Source organism: Heptranchias perlo, chromosome 7 (genome assembly GCF_035084215.1).
Source record: "Heptranchias perlo isolate sHepPer1 chromosome 7, sHepPer1.hap1, whole genome shotgun sequence".
In the NCBI taxonomy this organism is placed as follows: Eukaryota; Metazoa; Chordata; class Chondrichthyes; order Hexanchiformes; family Hexanchidae; genus Heptranchias; species Heptranchias perlo.
The window spans coordinates 76,443,370-76,460,994 of NC_090331.1; the positions used below are offsets into that span (position 1 = coordinate 76,443,370).

The 17,625-nt window shown below is 43.0% G+C and overlaps 1 protein-coding gene across 2 annotated transcripts in view; it reads right to left on the reverse strand.

Moving 5' to 3' along the window:
• vps8 (VPS8 subunit of CORVET complex) overlaps positions 1 to 17,625 on the reverse strand; it is a 624,186-nt gene that overhangs the window by 135,347 nt on the left and 471,214 nt on the right. Inside the window, exon 44 of one of the 2 annotated variants that reach the window (XM_067987929.1) lies at positions 64 to 117. In XM_067987929.1, the coding sequence (XP_067844030.1) occupies positions 64 to 117 (54 nt within the window). Of the gene's footprint in view, positions 1 to 63; positions 118 to 7,283; positions 7,380 to 17,625 lie in introns of those variants that run through there. The other variant, XM_067987930.1, reaches the window with a different exon arrangement.

Genomic DNA, 17,625 nt, shown 5'->3' on the forward strand with positions numbered 1-17,625 from the left:
GTATTTTCAAAGCATTTTCTTTTCTGAAAGGCAAGCTGTTAAACAGTGAAAGAAGTGTCTTACCTTTTTGCTGTCAGAAACCCTGCTGGCCGAGTAATAGGCTGATGTTACTTTAATCTAGGGGAAAAGACAGGAAATGAAATATCAGAGTTATAATAATTACACATTTTTTCAGAGATACTAATGGGAGAGCTATTGTTAGTCCTTTCACTCAAACTTCTGAGCACTGCAGCAGCATTTGCACAGCGTAACAATAATAGAGTGACATGCATTCTAAAGTCTATAGCCTAGAAATGAACAAACTAGCTAACGCCTCTGTTATGTGTTTCAGGTCTGTGCTTGGTACATATTACCATGTTAAAGGTGCTATACAAATGCAAGTTGTTATTATTGTTGTGCTAGATATTCTCTCAGGTTCAGTATCATTGGACTCTCCCATAAGCAGACACCATGTCCCTTACATTCAGGAGTTCATCCTTACTAATTAATATTTGATCATCTGATCATATGGCCCAGGGGCTGTAACAATGAAACCTCTTGTTCTATGAACTAGATATGATAATCTCACACATGCCACCACAAGCTCTTCTCCAATCTTCTGAAAGTTGGACTGATTCACACTTTAGTGGGATGAGGCGAAGTACACGTCGTCAAGCTGATTTATTTTACAAACAATAATTGCATGAATATAGTAAACCTGCACAGAAACCTGGCAGGAGGCGGCAGAGTGGCAAGAAGAGGTCAAGGTAAGTCGAGTTTTTTTTTAATTTTTGGAAGGATTCCTTGGGCCTCCCCATCTCGGTCTTTCCTCTCACTTCCCCCCCCCCCCCCCCACCCCCGACTGACTGCAGATCTGCAACCCCTGCCTCCCTCCCCCCACCAGCATTTACTTTATGCCGGGGATTTTACCTTGGAGTTCCTGGCAGTGTCCGGCTCCTGACCCAATTCCCCTCTCCTGCCTGACAGCCAGCCTTGATGACATTCTCGCCAACTTCAGGTGGGAGACCGGTTTGCAATATTAAAATAAGGCCTGGCAGATAAAATTGGCTGTGCACATCGGGCACCCCACGCATCAATTTCACCACTAGTTAAATCAAGCCCACTATGGATTATGATCCCACAAGAACTGCCAGCCCTTTGCTACTTTGAACACATGGCCATTCTAATGGGTCAATCTACAGAGTCAGCTTCTGCATGCCAATTCAGCTGTGGAAGCTATCACCGTCAAGCCTGACCTTATCCTTACACAACATGTATGGTGCCAGAGAATTGCAAATGTTATGCCCTTGTTCAAAAAAGGATGTAAGGATAAACCCAACAACTATAGGTCAGTCAGTTTAACCTCAGTGGTGGGGAAAATTTTGGAAACGATAATTCGAGACAGAATTAGCAGTCACTTGGACGAGGGTGGATTGATTAGGGAAAGCCAGCTTGGATTTGTTAAAGGTGAATCATGATTAACTAACCCGATAGAGTTTTTGGATGAGGTTTCAGAGAGGGTAGATGAGGGCAATGCAGTTGGTGTGGTGTATATGGACTTTCAAAAGGCGTTTGATAAAGTACCGCAAGATAGGCTTATCATCAAGATTGCGGCCCATGGAATAAAGGGGGCAGTAGCAATATAGATACAGAATTGGCTAAGGGACAGGAAACAGAGAGTAGTGGTGAACAGTTGTTTTTCGGACTGGAGGGAGGTGTACGGTGGTGTTCCCCAGGGATCGGTGCTGGGACCACTACTTTTCTTGATATATATTAACGACTTGGACTTGGGTGTACAGGGCAAAATTTCAAAATTTGTAGATGACACAAAACTTGGAAGGGTAGTATTCAGTGAGGAGGATAGAGATAGACTTCAAGGGGCTATAGACAGGCTGGTGGCATGGGCGGACACGTGGCAGATGAAATTTAACGCAGAAAAATGCAAAGTGATACATTTCAGTAGGAAGAACGAAGAGAGGCAATATAAACTAGAGGGCACAACTCTAAAAGGGGTACAGGAACAGAGAGAACCGGGGGTATATATGCACAAACCGTGGCAGGGCAGGTTGAGAAAAGGGTTAAAAAAGCATATGGGATCCTGGGCTTTATAAATAGAGGCATAGAGTACAAAAGTAGGGAAGTCATGATGAACCTTTATAAAACACTGGTTCGGCCACAACTGGCGTATTGTATTCAGTTCTGGGCACCGCACTTGAGGAAAGATGTGAAGTCCTTTGAGAGCGTGTAGAAGAGATTTACTAAAATGATTCCAGGGATGAGGGACTTTAAACACGTGGATAGACTGGAGAAGCTGGGGTCGTTCTCCTTGGAACAGAGAAGGTTGCAAGGAAGTTTGATAGAGGTATTCAAAATCATGAAGGGTCTAGACAGAGTAGAGAGAGAGAAACTGTTCCCATTGGCGGAAGGGTCAAGAACTAGAGAACATAGATTTAAGGTGATTGGCAAAAGAACCCAAAGGTGACATGAGGAAAAACTTTTTTACACAGCGAATGGTTAGGATCTGGAATGCACTGCCCGAGGGGGTGGTGGAGGCAGATTCAATCATGGCCTTCAAAAGGGAACTGGATAAGTACTTGAAAGGAAAAAATTTGCAGGGCTGAGGGGAAAGGGCGGGGGAGTGGGACTAGTTGGATTGCTCTTGCATAGATCCGCCGTGGACTCAATGGGCCAAATGGCTTCCTTCCGTGCTATAACCTATGATTCTGACATCCAGCTGAGCACACTCCCAGCAGCAGTGAATGGGAAACGATCAGTGCTGATTAATGTCCCTCCCTGGGAACAGGGCATACAATCATAGCACCGCCTACTGCACTACCTAAGATTGGATACCTCAATAAAGCAAAGGATAAAACTGGACCTTCCTTACCACACACCAGCAAGGACATTTACTCGCTGAGCCACTGGGGCGCTCTTCAGGTTAGGATTTTAATAATATATATTTTATTTAAAGTGAATGCTGCTGATATCACTGGGAAAGGCTAGTAGTTACTGAGTCTGGTAACACGAAGGAGTGATGGTATCAACAGTAAGTATAGTCATTAGCTTGAAATGCTACAGTGATCTCCTCATTGCAACTGTCCATGTCCATTAATCTTCCTTATGTTGCCAGAGTTCAGTAGCTCTCCACAGCCAATTCTTAGATCTGACTAGTGTTCGTCTTTTAGACAAAAATCAACAGAGAAAACAAATTTAAAAAGCACATAAAAAATATTCATAAATTCTTAAAATCCATTTTGTTTGCAAAATTGGTGCAAGTGGTTTGATTCCCTTTGTAATCAGTCAGACCTTCACTACTGTAACAGGGCACTGCAGTCTGGTAAAATGGTTGGGATGCCAGTGCACAATAATGTGTTTGCTGACATGACAACATAGTACTACCAATCATCTCAGTATTAGAAAAGGTTTGGAAAAAAAATAAAATGCAGCGTAAAAAACACACCTGATACTCCATCCACCATGTTACAAAACTTTCCAGCAACGAATATGGTGGCTCAGTTTTTCAAGACAGGACGTTTAAGAAAGTGGGGAATAGATTTTAACGTTCACCATCAGGTGGAAAACTGGTGGTAGCTGATTGGCTACCCTTCATGTACCTCACCCGATCTTCCTTGCCACTGACTTCAATAGTGTTGATCCGCTACTGCCACTTTCTGCCTGGCGGTGAAAATTAAATCCTACCCCAGTAAGTCTGTGCCAGAACTCCCTAAAAGAACTGAGTTGTTTATTTAAGAAGTCAGTCCCAGAGGCGCTTGTCACAGATATGTTAGTCATAAGACAAGGAGGCCCAGACAATGTTTGATTTATTCAGAGCACACTTTGAAATGTTCTGTAATTCCCCTAATTCTGCAATTTGTCAGATTAAAAGTATAAATATCCAGCGAAACATGCAAGAACAGGCAGTATTTGACTGGTACAGTACATTCGTTGAATCAGCAGCTCAAAAGTGGGTTCATACCAGGCAGATACAATATTCTATATCAGTGATATGTGAAACAAAGTCAGATCAAATAATCAAGATAACAACCAGTAGTTTTACATGAGTCCTATCAGAGGCCATAAAATAAACTGACATACTATAATCCTACTTGATAAAAAAAACTTTAGGATTTATTAATATCCTATTGTAAGTCTCCAGATGTAGTGAAACACAATAGGAACTACTTTCTCTTGTAGGGTTTGTATTAATTCTATTAGATCCTATTATGATCCATTCTGATGTAGTGGGGTAAATTTTAACCCCAAGGACCGGTGCGTTGGGGGATGGGTGGGAAGGTAAGAGTTGTAAAGAAGTAAAACCCGACCCCAACCCGTCTACTTCCGTTTAAACAAAGGCCAGTCTAGGGGCCGACAACCAACCCGCTCTCAGGAGGCGGGTCGGTCAGTAAAATCTTTTAAGGAGGCTGCGGACCTCCATTTTAACATCATTTTTATTTTTAACTCCTGGGCTGTGATCCCCGGGCCGTCTGCTTCACGCCACATGAGAGGAGGTGAGAAGAGCCGGATCAACAGGTTATTATTGCACTGCTTGTAGGCCAGGAGGAGCAGGAGTGTTTCCTCCAGGCTCAACAAGCCTATCTGCTGCCATCCCACACATGCGATCGGCCGACACCCCCCCCACTATGTCTGAACCCCCCATGATCTCCGACCCCCCTCGATGTCCGATGACCGCCGACCCTGGTGACCCCCCCCCCAATCTAAGACTTATCTGCTGGCATCTGTTCCCTGGCTGCTCTCCTGTCCGACTGACAGCCAGCCTGCCAATGTGGCTGGCTGTTGGGCAAGAAACCTACTGAAAAAAGTTGAAAGACCTCCTTACGTCAAAACCATAAGGATGTCTGGGAAACCCACACTTCCGGGTTTCCCATCAGGAAATCCCCCCATCCCCCCGCTTTCTTCCTGGCTCGAAATTAAAATTTGCCCCAGTGAATCTGTAAGAAATATAGTTTGAAGTGATTTGGGGGAAGTCCATCTTGTGTATAGCTATCATTACACGAACAAATTTTACTTCTTAAAAGTGACAACAAATCAAATCGGTAGAGGCAGAAACCCTCAACTCGTTTAAAAAGTACTTGGATGAGCACTTGAAGTGCCGTAATCTACAGGGCTACGGACCAAGTGCTGGAAAGTGGGATTAAGCTGGATAGCTCTTTTTCGGCTGGCGCAGACACGATAAGCCGAATGGCCTCCTTCTGTGCTGTAACTTTCTATGATTCTATGTAGACTGCCATAGTAAGAAAATGCAAATCATGAACTGTTTTTTAAAAGGAGGAAGGCAGGAAGATTCAGTGGGTTACACTGTACTTTCACCTTGTAAACCTGAGTTTGAATTAATCCCAGACTGATAGAATGAATGTTTCCTCTTTGTCAATTTTAAGGGTCTTATGTGAAATGACTTTGATGCAACTTCAAACCTAGTTCAGATAGGTGCAAGCAGATAACACAAATCTGTCCAAAACAGCACAAAAGTGGCAGTCTCACTCGGAGTGGTCACAACAGTGGTTGCCTTGGGAAACAGAAAAATCATAGTGGTGCTCCAGGAGGTGTGCTTCTGAATTTTGGATTAAGGCATCTTGTTGTAATACTGAGAAAGCTTAACAGTGTACCTAGCCTACGCTACCTCTGACCTGGGAGTGCTCTGTGGGAAATATTGAGGGAACTTTACTCTACATCCAATACTTGCTATCCCTGTCCTAACAATGCTTGATGAGCTAATGGATAAGGAGTTTTACTGTATCTAATAACTGACTTGGGAGTACTTCAAACTGACACTGAGCATCAAAAGTCAAATCTTTACGATTCCACAGCACCAACTTCATTTGCTCACCTTGCACACCAGTAGAGATTTAAAAAAAAGGTGAAAGTGGGTGTGTCAATAAAAACTCCAATAAGGGAGAAAAACAGCACCATTAGTTTTACATTAATAAATCTGCTTCCAGATGACAAGATATAAAATTCATTGTGACTCAACCTCTGCCTGAAGGAGCTAAACAAGATAAACTGATCATAGCTTCATGCTTGTCTTTATTAAGTAAGCAACCAGAAACATTCCCAGTTGTTGAGTTAATCCTTGACCTTTGAATGTAATGAAATAGCAGTGGCAAATCGCTTTCATGTCAACCTAGAGATGAAACACCTTTGCCAGAAGATAATTGTGTTCGCGTCAGCTTCTTCCACTGATGCAAGTAGGTGCCCTGGGACACAGAAACATGACATTAGACCCAGAATATCCCCTTAAGAGGAGATTTCAGTGTTAGATTCAGCCCCCCGTTAGAAAAGCTGCTGGAACAGAGAAATGACCCTGCTCTTTCTCGCTGTGGAGAAGCACCTGGTTAAATTGGGAACTCAATGTGTGAGCAATATGGAACGCAAACCCAGGGCCCATCATTCCTTGGCACAATGCATTAGCATTCTAACGTGCTGTGCCAGTCATTGCAGTAATATTTCAAAGGAGGAAGCAGGAAGCCGAAGTGAAAATGTGGGCATGCAAGAAAAAGAGCTTCTTTCATCTGACCATAGTCACAATTGTTTCTTGCAATGTCATTTTTAAAATCTTGATTTACCCTGTTGAAGTATATACAACCCAATTTTTAATCTCCCTTCCCCCTCATGCAACCAAGACTGAATTCCTCCAAAAATAAAACATTATTTTGGCAAACCAGCATGAAATTTTCTAACTCTCCTGTGCCAGGTGCATAAACACAACACTGTGCAAACTAGAAGAAAATTTCCACAGTAGCCAATTAGTTTTACATCGGTTGCAGATCAACTTCTGGGCCAGAATGCAAGGGTGACATAGCTGGGGTTGGCAAATGCAATTCAATGCAGAGAAATGTGAAGCAGTACATTTTGGGAAAAATAAGTGAAAGCAAGTATACTTTAATAGGTAAAACTGAACAGAAAGATCTAGGGGTATAAATACATAGATTTTTAATTGTGGGAGTGCAGGTGGAAAAGGCCATAAAAAGACAAATGAGATTGGGGACATTGAACAAAAAAGCAAGGAAGTGATGTTAAACTTGTACAAGCCATTGGTTACAATACTGTTCGGACTATTGCACACAGTTAGTTCTGCACAACACATTATAGGAAAGGTATTGGAGCCGTGGAAAGGATAAAGCAAAATAATTTCAGAAATGACAGGTTATAGTTATAAAGAAAGGCTCTAAAAATTGTGCTTTTTCACTGGAATGCAGAAGGTTAAGGGGAGATCTAATACACATTTTCAAAATTATGGAAGGTTTTGAGAAGGTAAAAAGTGAAAAAAAAATTCCACTCACTGGTGAATTGGTTGCAAGGGGAGGTTAGATGATCTTTTTTCCATAGAGAGGGCTATTAGAATATGGAATGCTTTTTTTCACAATTGGCGATTGAGACAGATCCTATAACATAATTTAAAAAGGAACTGCATAAGTATTTGAAAAGGAAGAGTATAGCAGGATGCAAGACAGGGCAGGCAAATGGTAGAAGTAGGTAGCTCCATTTAAAGAGTTAGCAAAGGCACAGGCATAATGGATTGAGTGTTCTCCTTTTGTAGGTAAATTCTATAATTTTTTCTCTATTAAAAATGGAGTAACTTATACATACTCTTCTTGAGTTCAACTTCTCTACCCAAGACCCTTGTCGGTTTGTGGATAATTCATGTTTAATATTTAATGACATGTTTAATCCTATTGCAGCACCTTGAGAGGCCAATGTTATCAAGTTAAACTCCAGCATTATCAAGTTAATCAGACTCTCCCCTCAGGTAGAAATCCTGAAATCCAATTTAAATGAAGCATCCTGGAATGTTACGGTTATAACTGAGACGGTCCAACTCTGTGTAACCAGACAGGAAAATGCACATAGCATTGAAAATTAATGCTACACCGATCAGCACTCTAAAGATACTGATGAATTAAAAAGACATACAAAGCATCAGGCTGAAATACACCAGAAGACAGGATGACCAAACAAAAATTGAACCTTTGCCTCTTTCCCTTTTTCTTTCTGTCCTTCAGAGTTTTATGGCATCTGCTGTATGCATTTCAAATTTGTTTCTCTCCCATGCCTCAGCATAGAGCAGGAAGATTATTAAAAGGGTCAGTTACACATTCCAGGGGTCATAAAACAGGTGAACAAAGCTACCATCTGAGCCTTTGAGGGCATTTCAAATTCTTCTGCCAGCTTTCACTGTTTCATGTAATAGGTAAGGTTTTGTTTCATTTACCATTTTTAGACTTTCCTAATGGACTGTCCATCGGAGCTTGGGGCGCTCATTATCCGTGCTATACTGCCATGGTATTATTACCATTTTCCCATTCGTATCACATGACAGGGAGAGGGGGTGACTCACTACATTGCGATACTAGGCGAGCGGTATTGTGAAATTAACTGATAGGAGAACCGAGCTTTACACTTCGTTTGTCTCGTGAATAATATTATAACAAGTTACATTTATAAAGCACTTATCACGTAGAAGAACACCTCAGAGCAATTTACAAATGGGTGAGGTGAATACTGAGCAGTAGCAAGAGTTGTGTATCATCATTTTTGTGACATTGTGAAGTACCGCAACATCAACGCGCTAGGTCATTGGCCTTGTTGACCCAGGGACTGAGTAACATAGGGGCAATGTTCCATAATGCTCTGACTTCTATTAAGTCTGATATAGGATCTTGTAATCAAGAAGGAATACAGTTAGGGTTAGAAAGCCTGGGAGAAAGAATATAGTCAATTATATAAAAGAGAGCCTTAGAAAAGAATATAGTTAACAATGTAATTGCATATTGTTCTGTTACTTGACTTTCATTAGTGGTAACCATGAAACAATGCCCAGCATCAGTGGGCTGGATTGGACATCACAGAGACAGGACATTGGACTATATTCCAGCAGTCTACTGCTGATGTCATGCAGTGCATTTCTTCTGGTGCCCCACAGGAAGGCAGGGATGCCTCTTTGTCGACTGTTTGAGATATTGCTCATCACATCACATTTGGGGAGTGCTGCTAATCCTTCCACTATTCCCAATGAAGAACCTGAAAGTGCACAGCTGGACAAGCAAGCTTCCACCAGTGGTACTGCTACTAAAAAGCAGCACACATGGGGTGCCACCACAGACTTGTACACGGTTTGCATGGGACAAGACCACAAAATACACACAGTAGGCACGCATTTCAGTCATTCAAAGAACATATAAATTTGTTTATATCACCATCTTTGCTTGTGTCTCCTCTAATGCATGTATTTCTGACTAGGAATAGGACCACTATTAATTTAAGTAATGGGAGTGGTTTCTGGTCTTACAAAAGATGAATGGCAAACTTAGCAATAGAAAGAAAGACTTGCATTTATATCACTCTTTTTATGACCGCAGGACGTCCCAAAGCACTTTCCAGCCAATGCAGTACTTTTGAAATGTAGGCACTATTGTAATGTAGGAAATGCGGGAACCAATTTGCACACAGCAAGGTCCCTCAAACAGCAAAGTGATAATGACCAGGGCTTTTTATTGATGTTGGTTGAGGGTTAAATATTGGCATGGACACTTTGGAGAGCCCCCCTGCTCATCTTTGAATAGTGCCACAAGATCTTTTACGTCCACCTGATAGGGCAGACAGGGCCTCGGTTTAACATCTCATCCAAAAGGCAGCACCTCCGACATTGCAGCACTCCCTCAGTACTGCACTAGAGTGTCAGCCTAGATTTTGTGCTCAGTTCTCTGGTGTGAGACTTGAACCCACAATCTTCTGACTCAGAGGTGAGCGTGCTACCCATTGAGCCATGGATGACACCTATGAGGTTTATGGCTGAATTGTATCCTGTGCTAGGCTGTTTTAATGGGTGATTATGTGCTGTCTAGTATCAGCTAGGCTAGCTTGTGATGTTATTTGTCTTGCCAAATTCATTTAACTGAAATGGATGGCAAAATTCCCTGACCTGAATCCTGAAATAGGAACATAGAAATTCAAGGTTATGAACTTCCTGGTGTCCCAATACTCATCTGAAAGTTTGGCAACAGCTGCCATAGGACATATTTCAGTATTGCTGTACGGTTGCTGGATTTGGCAAAGACTTTGTCCCCTTAGACTTAAAATTGACAGATTCGCAGGTCCCACTGTCATGCAGGTAATGTAATGTGTCCTGCTTAACTGGATCCAGGCCTCAGTTAATGCGTTTAATTTGTATTGTTCCAACAGTTTTGGCAACTTCATATCAGGAACAAGCTTTGAAGCATTGCAGTTTCCAGGCATCCTTCTACTGTTGGAAAAATTTGTGACTTGTGGAGTTTCACCCCCTTTAGTTATCATCCTCAATCACCTTCTCCAGCATATAACCCCTGCATTTACAAGCTGCAAGCCGTAGTGCTCTGCATTTTGGTATTTAAAGACAAATTCATACCACAAGGATCTACCTGAAAGACACATAGTATATTTGTATGTGCGTATGCAATATTTATGTATATATAAATATTTAAATAATAGAAAGCTAGAAGGCTGTAATACAAATTAAATAGTTCAGATGATTTGAATATATTGTTCAAGATTTCCTGCCTTTGTTTTTGACTTCATGACTCTTCTTATTTGCATTACAGCTTTGAAATATTAAAGAAAGGTGAGAGAAGGAAACCAGGGAATTACAGACCTTACTGTTAGCCCAACATCTGTTGTTGGGAAATTACTAGAGCCTCTTTAATTAAGGATAGAGTGAATGAACACCTTGGAAATTTTCAGCTGATCAGAGAGAGCCAGCATGGATTTGTAAAGGGTAGGTCATGCCTGATGAACCTGATTGAATTTTTTGAAGAGGTGACTGAAGTAGTGGACAGGGGAATGTCTATGGATGGTGCCTGGCGACCATGTGTGCAGGAAGTGTGTCCAACTGCAGCTACTGGCTAACCATATTTCGGAGCTGGAGCTGCGGGTGGATTCACTGTGGAGCATCCGTGATGCTGAGACTATCGTGGATAGCACGTTCAGTGAGGTGGTCATACCACAGGTAAAGATTACGCAGGCAGAAAGGAAATGGGTGACCGCCAGGCAGAGTAAAAGGACTAGGCAGGTAGAGCAGGAGTCCCCTGGGGCCATCTCCCTCTCAAACAGATATACCGCTTTGGATACTGTTGGGGGAGATGGTTTATCAGGGGAAAGCAGCAACAGCTAAGTTCGGGGCACCACGGGTGGCTCTGCTGCACAGGAGAGGAGGAATAAGAGTGGCAGGGCTATAGTGATAGGGGATTCAATTGTAAGGGGAACAGATAGGTGTTTCTGCGGCCGTAAACGTGACTCCAGGATGGTATGTTGCCTCCCTGGTACAAGGGTCAAGGATGTCACGGAGTGGCTGCAGGGCATTCTGGAGGGGGAGGGTAAACAGCCAGTAGTCATGGTCCATATCGGTACCAACGACATAGGTTAAAAAAAAGGGATGAGGTCCTGCAAGGTGAATTTAAGGATGTAGGAGATAAATTAAAAAGCAGGACCTCAAAGGTAGTGATCTCAGGATTACTACCGGTGCCACGTGCTAGTGAGTATAGGAACAGGAGAATAGACCAGATGAATGCGTGGCTACAGGGATGGTGTAGGAGGGAGGGATTTAGATTCCTGGGACATTGGGACTGGTTCTGGGGAAGGTGGGACCTGTACAAGCAGGACAGGTTACATCTGAGCAGGACCGGGACCAATGTCCTCGCAGGGGTGTTTGCTAGTGCTGTTGGGAAAGGTTTAAACTAGAATGGCAAAGGATGGGAACCTGAGCAGGGAGACAGAGGAGGGGGAAACAAGGATAGAAACAAAAGACAGAAAGGGAAGAAGCAATAGTGGAAGGCAGAGAAAACAAGGGCGAAAAACAAATAGGGCCATAGTGCAAAATAATACTAAGATGACTAGCAATCTTAAAAAGACAAGTCTAAAGGCATTGTGTCTTAATGCGCGGAACATTCGCAATAAGGTAGATGAATTAACAGCGCAGATAGGTATTAACGGGTATGATATAGTTGCGATTACGGAGATATGGCTGCAGGGTGACCAAGGATGAGAACTGAACATCCAGGGGTAGTCAATATTTAGGAAGGACAGGCAAAAAGGGAAAGGAGGTGGGGTAGCATTGCTAGTAAAGGAGGAAATCAATGCAATAGTGAGGAAGGATACTGGCTCGGAAAATCACGATGTGGAATCTGTATGGGTGGAGCTAAGAAACACCAAGGGGCAGAAAACATTGGTGGGGGTTGTCTATAGGCCCCCAAACAGTAGTGGAGATGTAAGGGGAGGGCATTAAACAGGAAATTAGAGATGCATGCAAGAAGGGTACAACTATAATCATGGGTGACTTTAATTTACATATAGATTGGTCAAACCAAATTAGCAATAATACTATGGAGGAGGAATTCCTGGAGTGTGTATGTGATGGATTTCTAGACCAATACGTTGAGGAACCAACTAGAGAACAGGCGATCCTAGACTGGGTATTGTGCAATGAGAAAGGATTAATTAACAATCTTGTTGTGCGGGGTCCCTTAGGGAAGAGCGACCATAACATGATAGAATTCCTCATTAAGATGGAGAGTGAAGTAGTCGAATCCGAAACTAGGGTCCTGAATCTAAATAAGGGAAATTACGAAAGTATGAGGTGTGAGTTGGCTAGGATAGATTGAGGAACTTTACTAAAAGGGATGACGGTGGATAGGCAACGGTTAATATTTAAAGAACGTGTGCAGGAATTACAACAATTATTCATTCCTGTCTGGCGCAAAAATAAAACAGGAAAGGTGACTCAACAAAAGAAATTAGGCATAGTATTAGATCCAAAGAGGAGACATGTAAAATTGCCAGAAAAAGCAGCAAGCCTGAGGATTGGGAGCAGTTTAGAATTCAGCAAAGGAGAACAAAGAGACTGATTAAGAGGGGAAAAATAGATTTTGAGAGTAAACTAGCTGGGAACATAAAAACTGACTGTAAAAACTTCTATAAATATGTCAAGAGAAAAAGATTAGTGAAGACAAATGTAGTTCCCTTACAGTCAGAAATGGGGGAAATTATAATGGGGAACAAACAAATGGCAGAACAATTAAACACATACTTTGGTTCTGTCTTCACAAAGGAGGACACAAATAACCTCCCGGAAATGTTAGGGAGCCAAGGGTCTAGTGAGAGGGAGGAACTGAAGGAAACCAGTATTAGTAAAAAAAAGTGCTAGGGAAATTAATGGGGCTAAAGGCTGACAAATCCCCAGGGCCAGATAATCTACATCCCAGAGTACTAAAGGAAGTGGCCCTGGAAATAGTGGATGCATTAGTGGTCATCTTCCAAAATTCTATAGACTTTGGAACAGTTTCTACAGATTGGAGGGTGGCAAATGTAAACCCACTATTTAAAAAAGGAGGGAGAGGAAAAACAGGGAATTACAGACCAGTTAGCCTAACATCAGTAGTGGGGAAAATTATAAAGTCTATTATAAAGGATGTGATAACAGAACACTTGGAAGGCATTAACGGGATTGGACAAATTCAGCATGGGTTTATGAAAGGGAAATCATGCTCAACAAATCTACGGGAGTTTTTTGAGGAGGTAACTAGTAGAATAGATAGGGGAGAACCAGTGGATGTGGTGTACTTGGATTTTCAGAAGGCTTTTGATAAGGTCCCACACAAGAGGTTAGTGTGCAAAATTAAAGCACAAGGGATTGGGGGGAATATTCTGGCACGGATTGAGAATTGGTTGACAGACAGGAAACAGAGAGTAGGAATAAACGGGTCTTTTTCCGGGTGGCAGGCAGTGACTAGTGGGGTACCACAGGGATCAGTGCTTGGGCCCCAGCTATTCACAATATATATCAATGATTTGGATGAGGGAACGGAATGTAACATTTCCAAGTGTGCAGACGACACAAAGCTGGGGTGGAATGTGAGCTGTGAGGAGGATGCAAAGAGGCTCCAATGTGATTTAGACAAGTTGGGTGAGTGGGCAAGAACATGGCAGATGCAGTATAACGTGGATAAATGTGAGGTTATCCACTTTGGTTGTAAAAACAGAAAGGCAGATTATTATCTGAATGGTGATAGATTGGGAAAAGGGGAGATGCAATGAGACCTGGGTGTCCTTGTACACCAGTCGCTGAAAGCGAGCATTCAGGTGCAACAAGCAGTTAGGAAGGCACATGGTATGTTGGCGTTCATTGCAAGAGGATTTGAGTACAGGAACAGGGATGTCTTACTGCAGTTGTACAGGGCCTTAGTGAGACCACATCTGGAGCAGTGTGTGCAGTTTTGGTCTCCTTATCTGAGGAAGGATGTCCTTGCCATGGGGGGAGTGCAACGAAGGTTTACCAGACTGATTCCTGGGATGGCAGGACTGATGTATGAGGAGAGATTGGGTCGACTAGGCCTATATTCACTAGAGTTTAGAAGAATGAGAGGTAATCTCATCGAAACATATAAAATTCTAACAGGACTAGACAGACTAGATGCAGGGAATCAGCGGCGACAGTACAGCGAGAGCGGCAGGGATAGAAAGCACGGAGACCCGGATAAAAATCCCGGGCCTGGATAGAAAGGAGCAGCGGAGAGAGAGAGAGGGCAAAAAATAATCAAGAATTGACGTCACAGGACCTCAGGTAGGTGATTGGTTGGGGAATCCAGAACCAGGGGTCACAGTCTCAGGATACGGGGTATGCCATTTAGAACCGAGATGAGGAGAAATTTCTTCACTTAAAGGGTGGTGAACGTGTGGAATTCTATGCCACAAAAGGCAGTGGAGGCCAAGTCATTAGATGTATTCAAGAAGGAGATAGATATATTTCTTAATGCTAAAGGGATCAAGGGATATGGGGAAAAAGCGGGAACAGGGTACTGATCAGCCATGATTATTTTGAATGGCGGAGCAGGCCAGAAGGGCTGAATGGCCTACTCTTGCTCCTATTTTCTATGTTTCTATGGACTTCCAGAAGGCATTCAATAAAGTCCCTCATAAGAAATTGTTAGCTAAAGTTGAAGCTTATGGAATTCAGAGCAAGTTATTGACCTGATTAGGAAATTGGCTGCGCGGCAGGAGATAGAGAGTAGGGATAATGGGCAGGTATTCAAATTGGCAGGATGTGACTAGTGGTGTCCCACAGGGATCTGTGTTGGGGCCTCAACTATTCACTATTTATTAACGACTTAGATGACGGGATAGAGAGCCACATATCCAAGTTTGCCGATGACACAAAGATAGGCAGCATTGTAAGCAGTGTAGATGGAAGCATAAAATTACAGAGAGATATTAATAGATTAAGTGAATGGGCAAAACTGTGGCAAATAGATTTCAATGTAGGCAAGTGTGAGGTCATCCACTTTGGACCTAAAAAGGATAGAATCAGAGTACTTTCCAAATGGTGAAAAGCTCGAAACAATGGAGATCCAAAGAGACTTTGGGATCCATGTACATAGATCATTAAAGTGACATGGACAGGTTCAGAAAATAATCAAAAGGCTAATGGAATGGGCAGGTAGACGGAGTATCAGTGGGAGAGCATTTTGCTGGTAGTGATCATAATTCAGTTAAATTTAGCATAGTTGTGGAAAAGGACAAAGACAGAACAGAAGTAAAAGTTATAAATTGGGCAAAGGTCAATTTTACTAAGCTGAGATGTCATATAGCAAAAGTGGACTGGAAACAACAACAACACTCAAGAAGCTCAACACCATCCAGGACAAAGGAACCCGCTTGAGTGGCACCCCACCCACCACGCTAAACATTCACTCCCTTCACCACCGGCACACCCGTGGCTGCAGGATGCACTGCAGCAACTCGCCAAGGCTTCTTCTACAGCACCTCCCCAACCCGCGACCTCTGCCACCCAGAAGGACAAGAGCAGCAGGTACATGGGAACAACACCACCTGCACGTTCCCCTCCAAGTCACACACCATCCCAACTTAGAAATATATCGCCGTTCCTTCATCGTCACTGGGTCAAAATCCTGGAACTCCCTTCCTAACAGCACTGTGGGAGAACTTTCACCACACGGACTGCAGCGGTTCAAGAAGGCGGCTCACCACCACCTTCTCGAGGGCAATTAGGGATGGGCAATAAATGCTGGCCTTGCCAGCGACGCCCATATCCCATGAACAAATAATAAAAAAATAAACTAGTACCTAACCCACGACGTATGACTGCCTCCTGGATCGAAGTGTCCAGATAACTCTCCCCCTTCCCTGATGCACTGCAATGTCTGCAGCTCGGACTCCAACTCAACAGCTCTGAGCCAAAGCTCCTTGAGTTGCAGACACTTACTGCAGATGTGGTTGCTGGGGATCATGCTGCTCTCCGCCACCTCCCACATACTGCAGTTACAGCACACCACCTGCACTGCCATCTCTATCTAACCTTGTTTTATATATTTAATTAGTTGAAGTTTTTATTCACTCCAGATTTTTAGTTTTATTAACTAATTTGTTTATCTAGTTTAAGTTATTAATTTAATAAAGTAATAGCAAGTTGTAGTTTCCCAGCGCTTAGTTTAAACCACTGCCCTAGCTTAGACAGCAAAGTAAATGGTAATACTCACTAACCAATCACCTACCTGAGATCCTGTGACGTCAATTCTTGATTATTTTTTGCCCTCTCTCTCTCCGCTACTCCTTTCTATCCAGGCCCGGGATTTTTATCCGGGTCTCCGTGCTTTCTATCCCTGCCGCTCTCGCTGTGCTGTCTCCGCTGATTCCTTATGGCCGGGGCCCGGGATTTATATCCGGGTCCCCGTGCTTTCTATCCCTGCCATTCTCACTGTGCTCTCTCTGCTGTTCCTTTATGGACGGGGCCAGGGTCGACGCGGTTTATGTCCCCACTGCACCCCCCGTGCTCTCTCCACTGCTCCTTTATATCTGGATCTCCGCTGTCACCGCGCTTTCTATCCCCGCCGTTCTCGCTGTGTTATCTCCGCTAATCCTTTATACCCAGGTCTTCGCTGCCTCCGCGCTTTATATCCTCGCTGCTCTCGTTGTGCTCTCATCCCCAAATTTCCCTCCAAGTCTCTCATTAACCTGACTTGGACGTATATTGCCATTCCTTCATCACTGGGTCAATAACTTGGAATTCCCTACTTAACATCTTCATGGAAGCACCATTGCTTAAAAGGAGTGGAACAGTTTACGATTAAGCCTAATCATCATCTTCTCAGGGCAATTAGTGATGGGCAATAAATATGGCCTCGTCTGCGTCACCCAGATCCTGAGAACGAATATTAAAAATTGTCCTCCCTGGGGATGTCATTGGGCGTCACCAGGTCAGAAATTTTCAGTTCATGGCTAACACTGCCAAAGTGGCATTGGTGTGTTAATGGTGTGCACGATCTCAAAGTTAACGTACTTCTTTACAATTTAGCAAAATATCAGAACAATTTCTTTTTTCATATTTTTATTGTTGCTGTTTTCACTCCTGTGGTACACAGCAAAAATGAACATGAGCATCGATGAACAAGTGGAACAGAGTTCTATTGTTATTTGTGAGCACTGGTCAGAGGTTTCAATCACTTACATATCTTAAATGTCAGCTTGGCTCTGTTGGTAGCATTCTCACCTCTCAGTCGGAAGAGTGAGGAATTAAGCCCTACCCCACCTCTGAAGTTGACACTTCAGTGAATTGTCGGAGGTGCTGTCCTTTGGATTAGATATAAA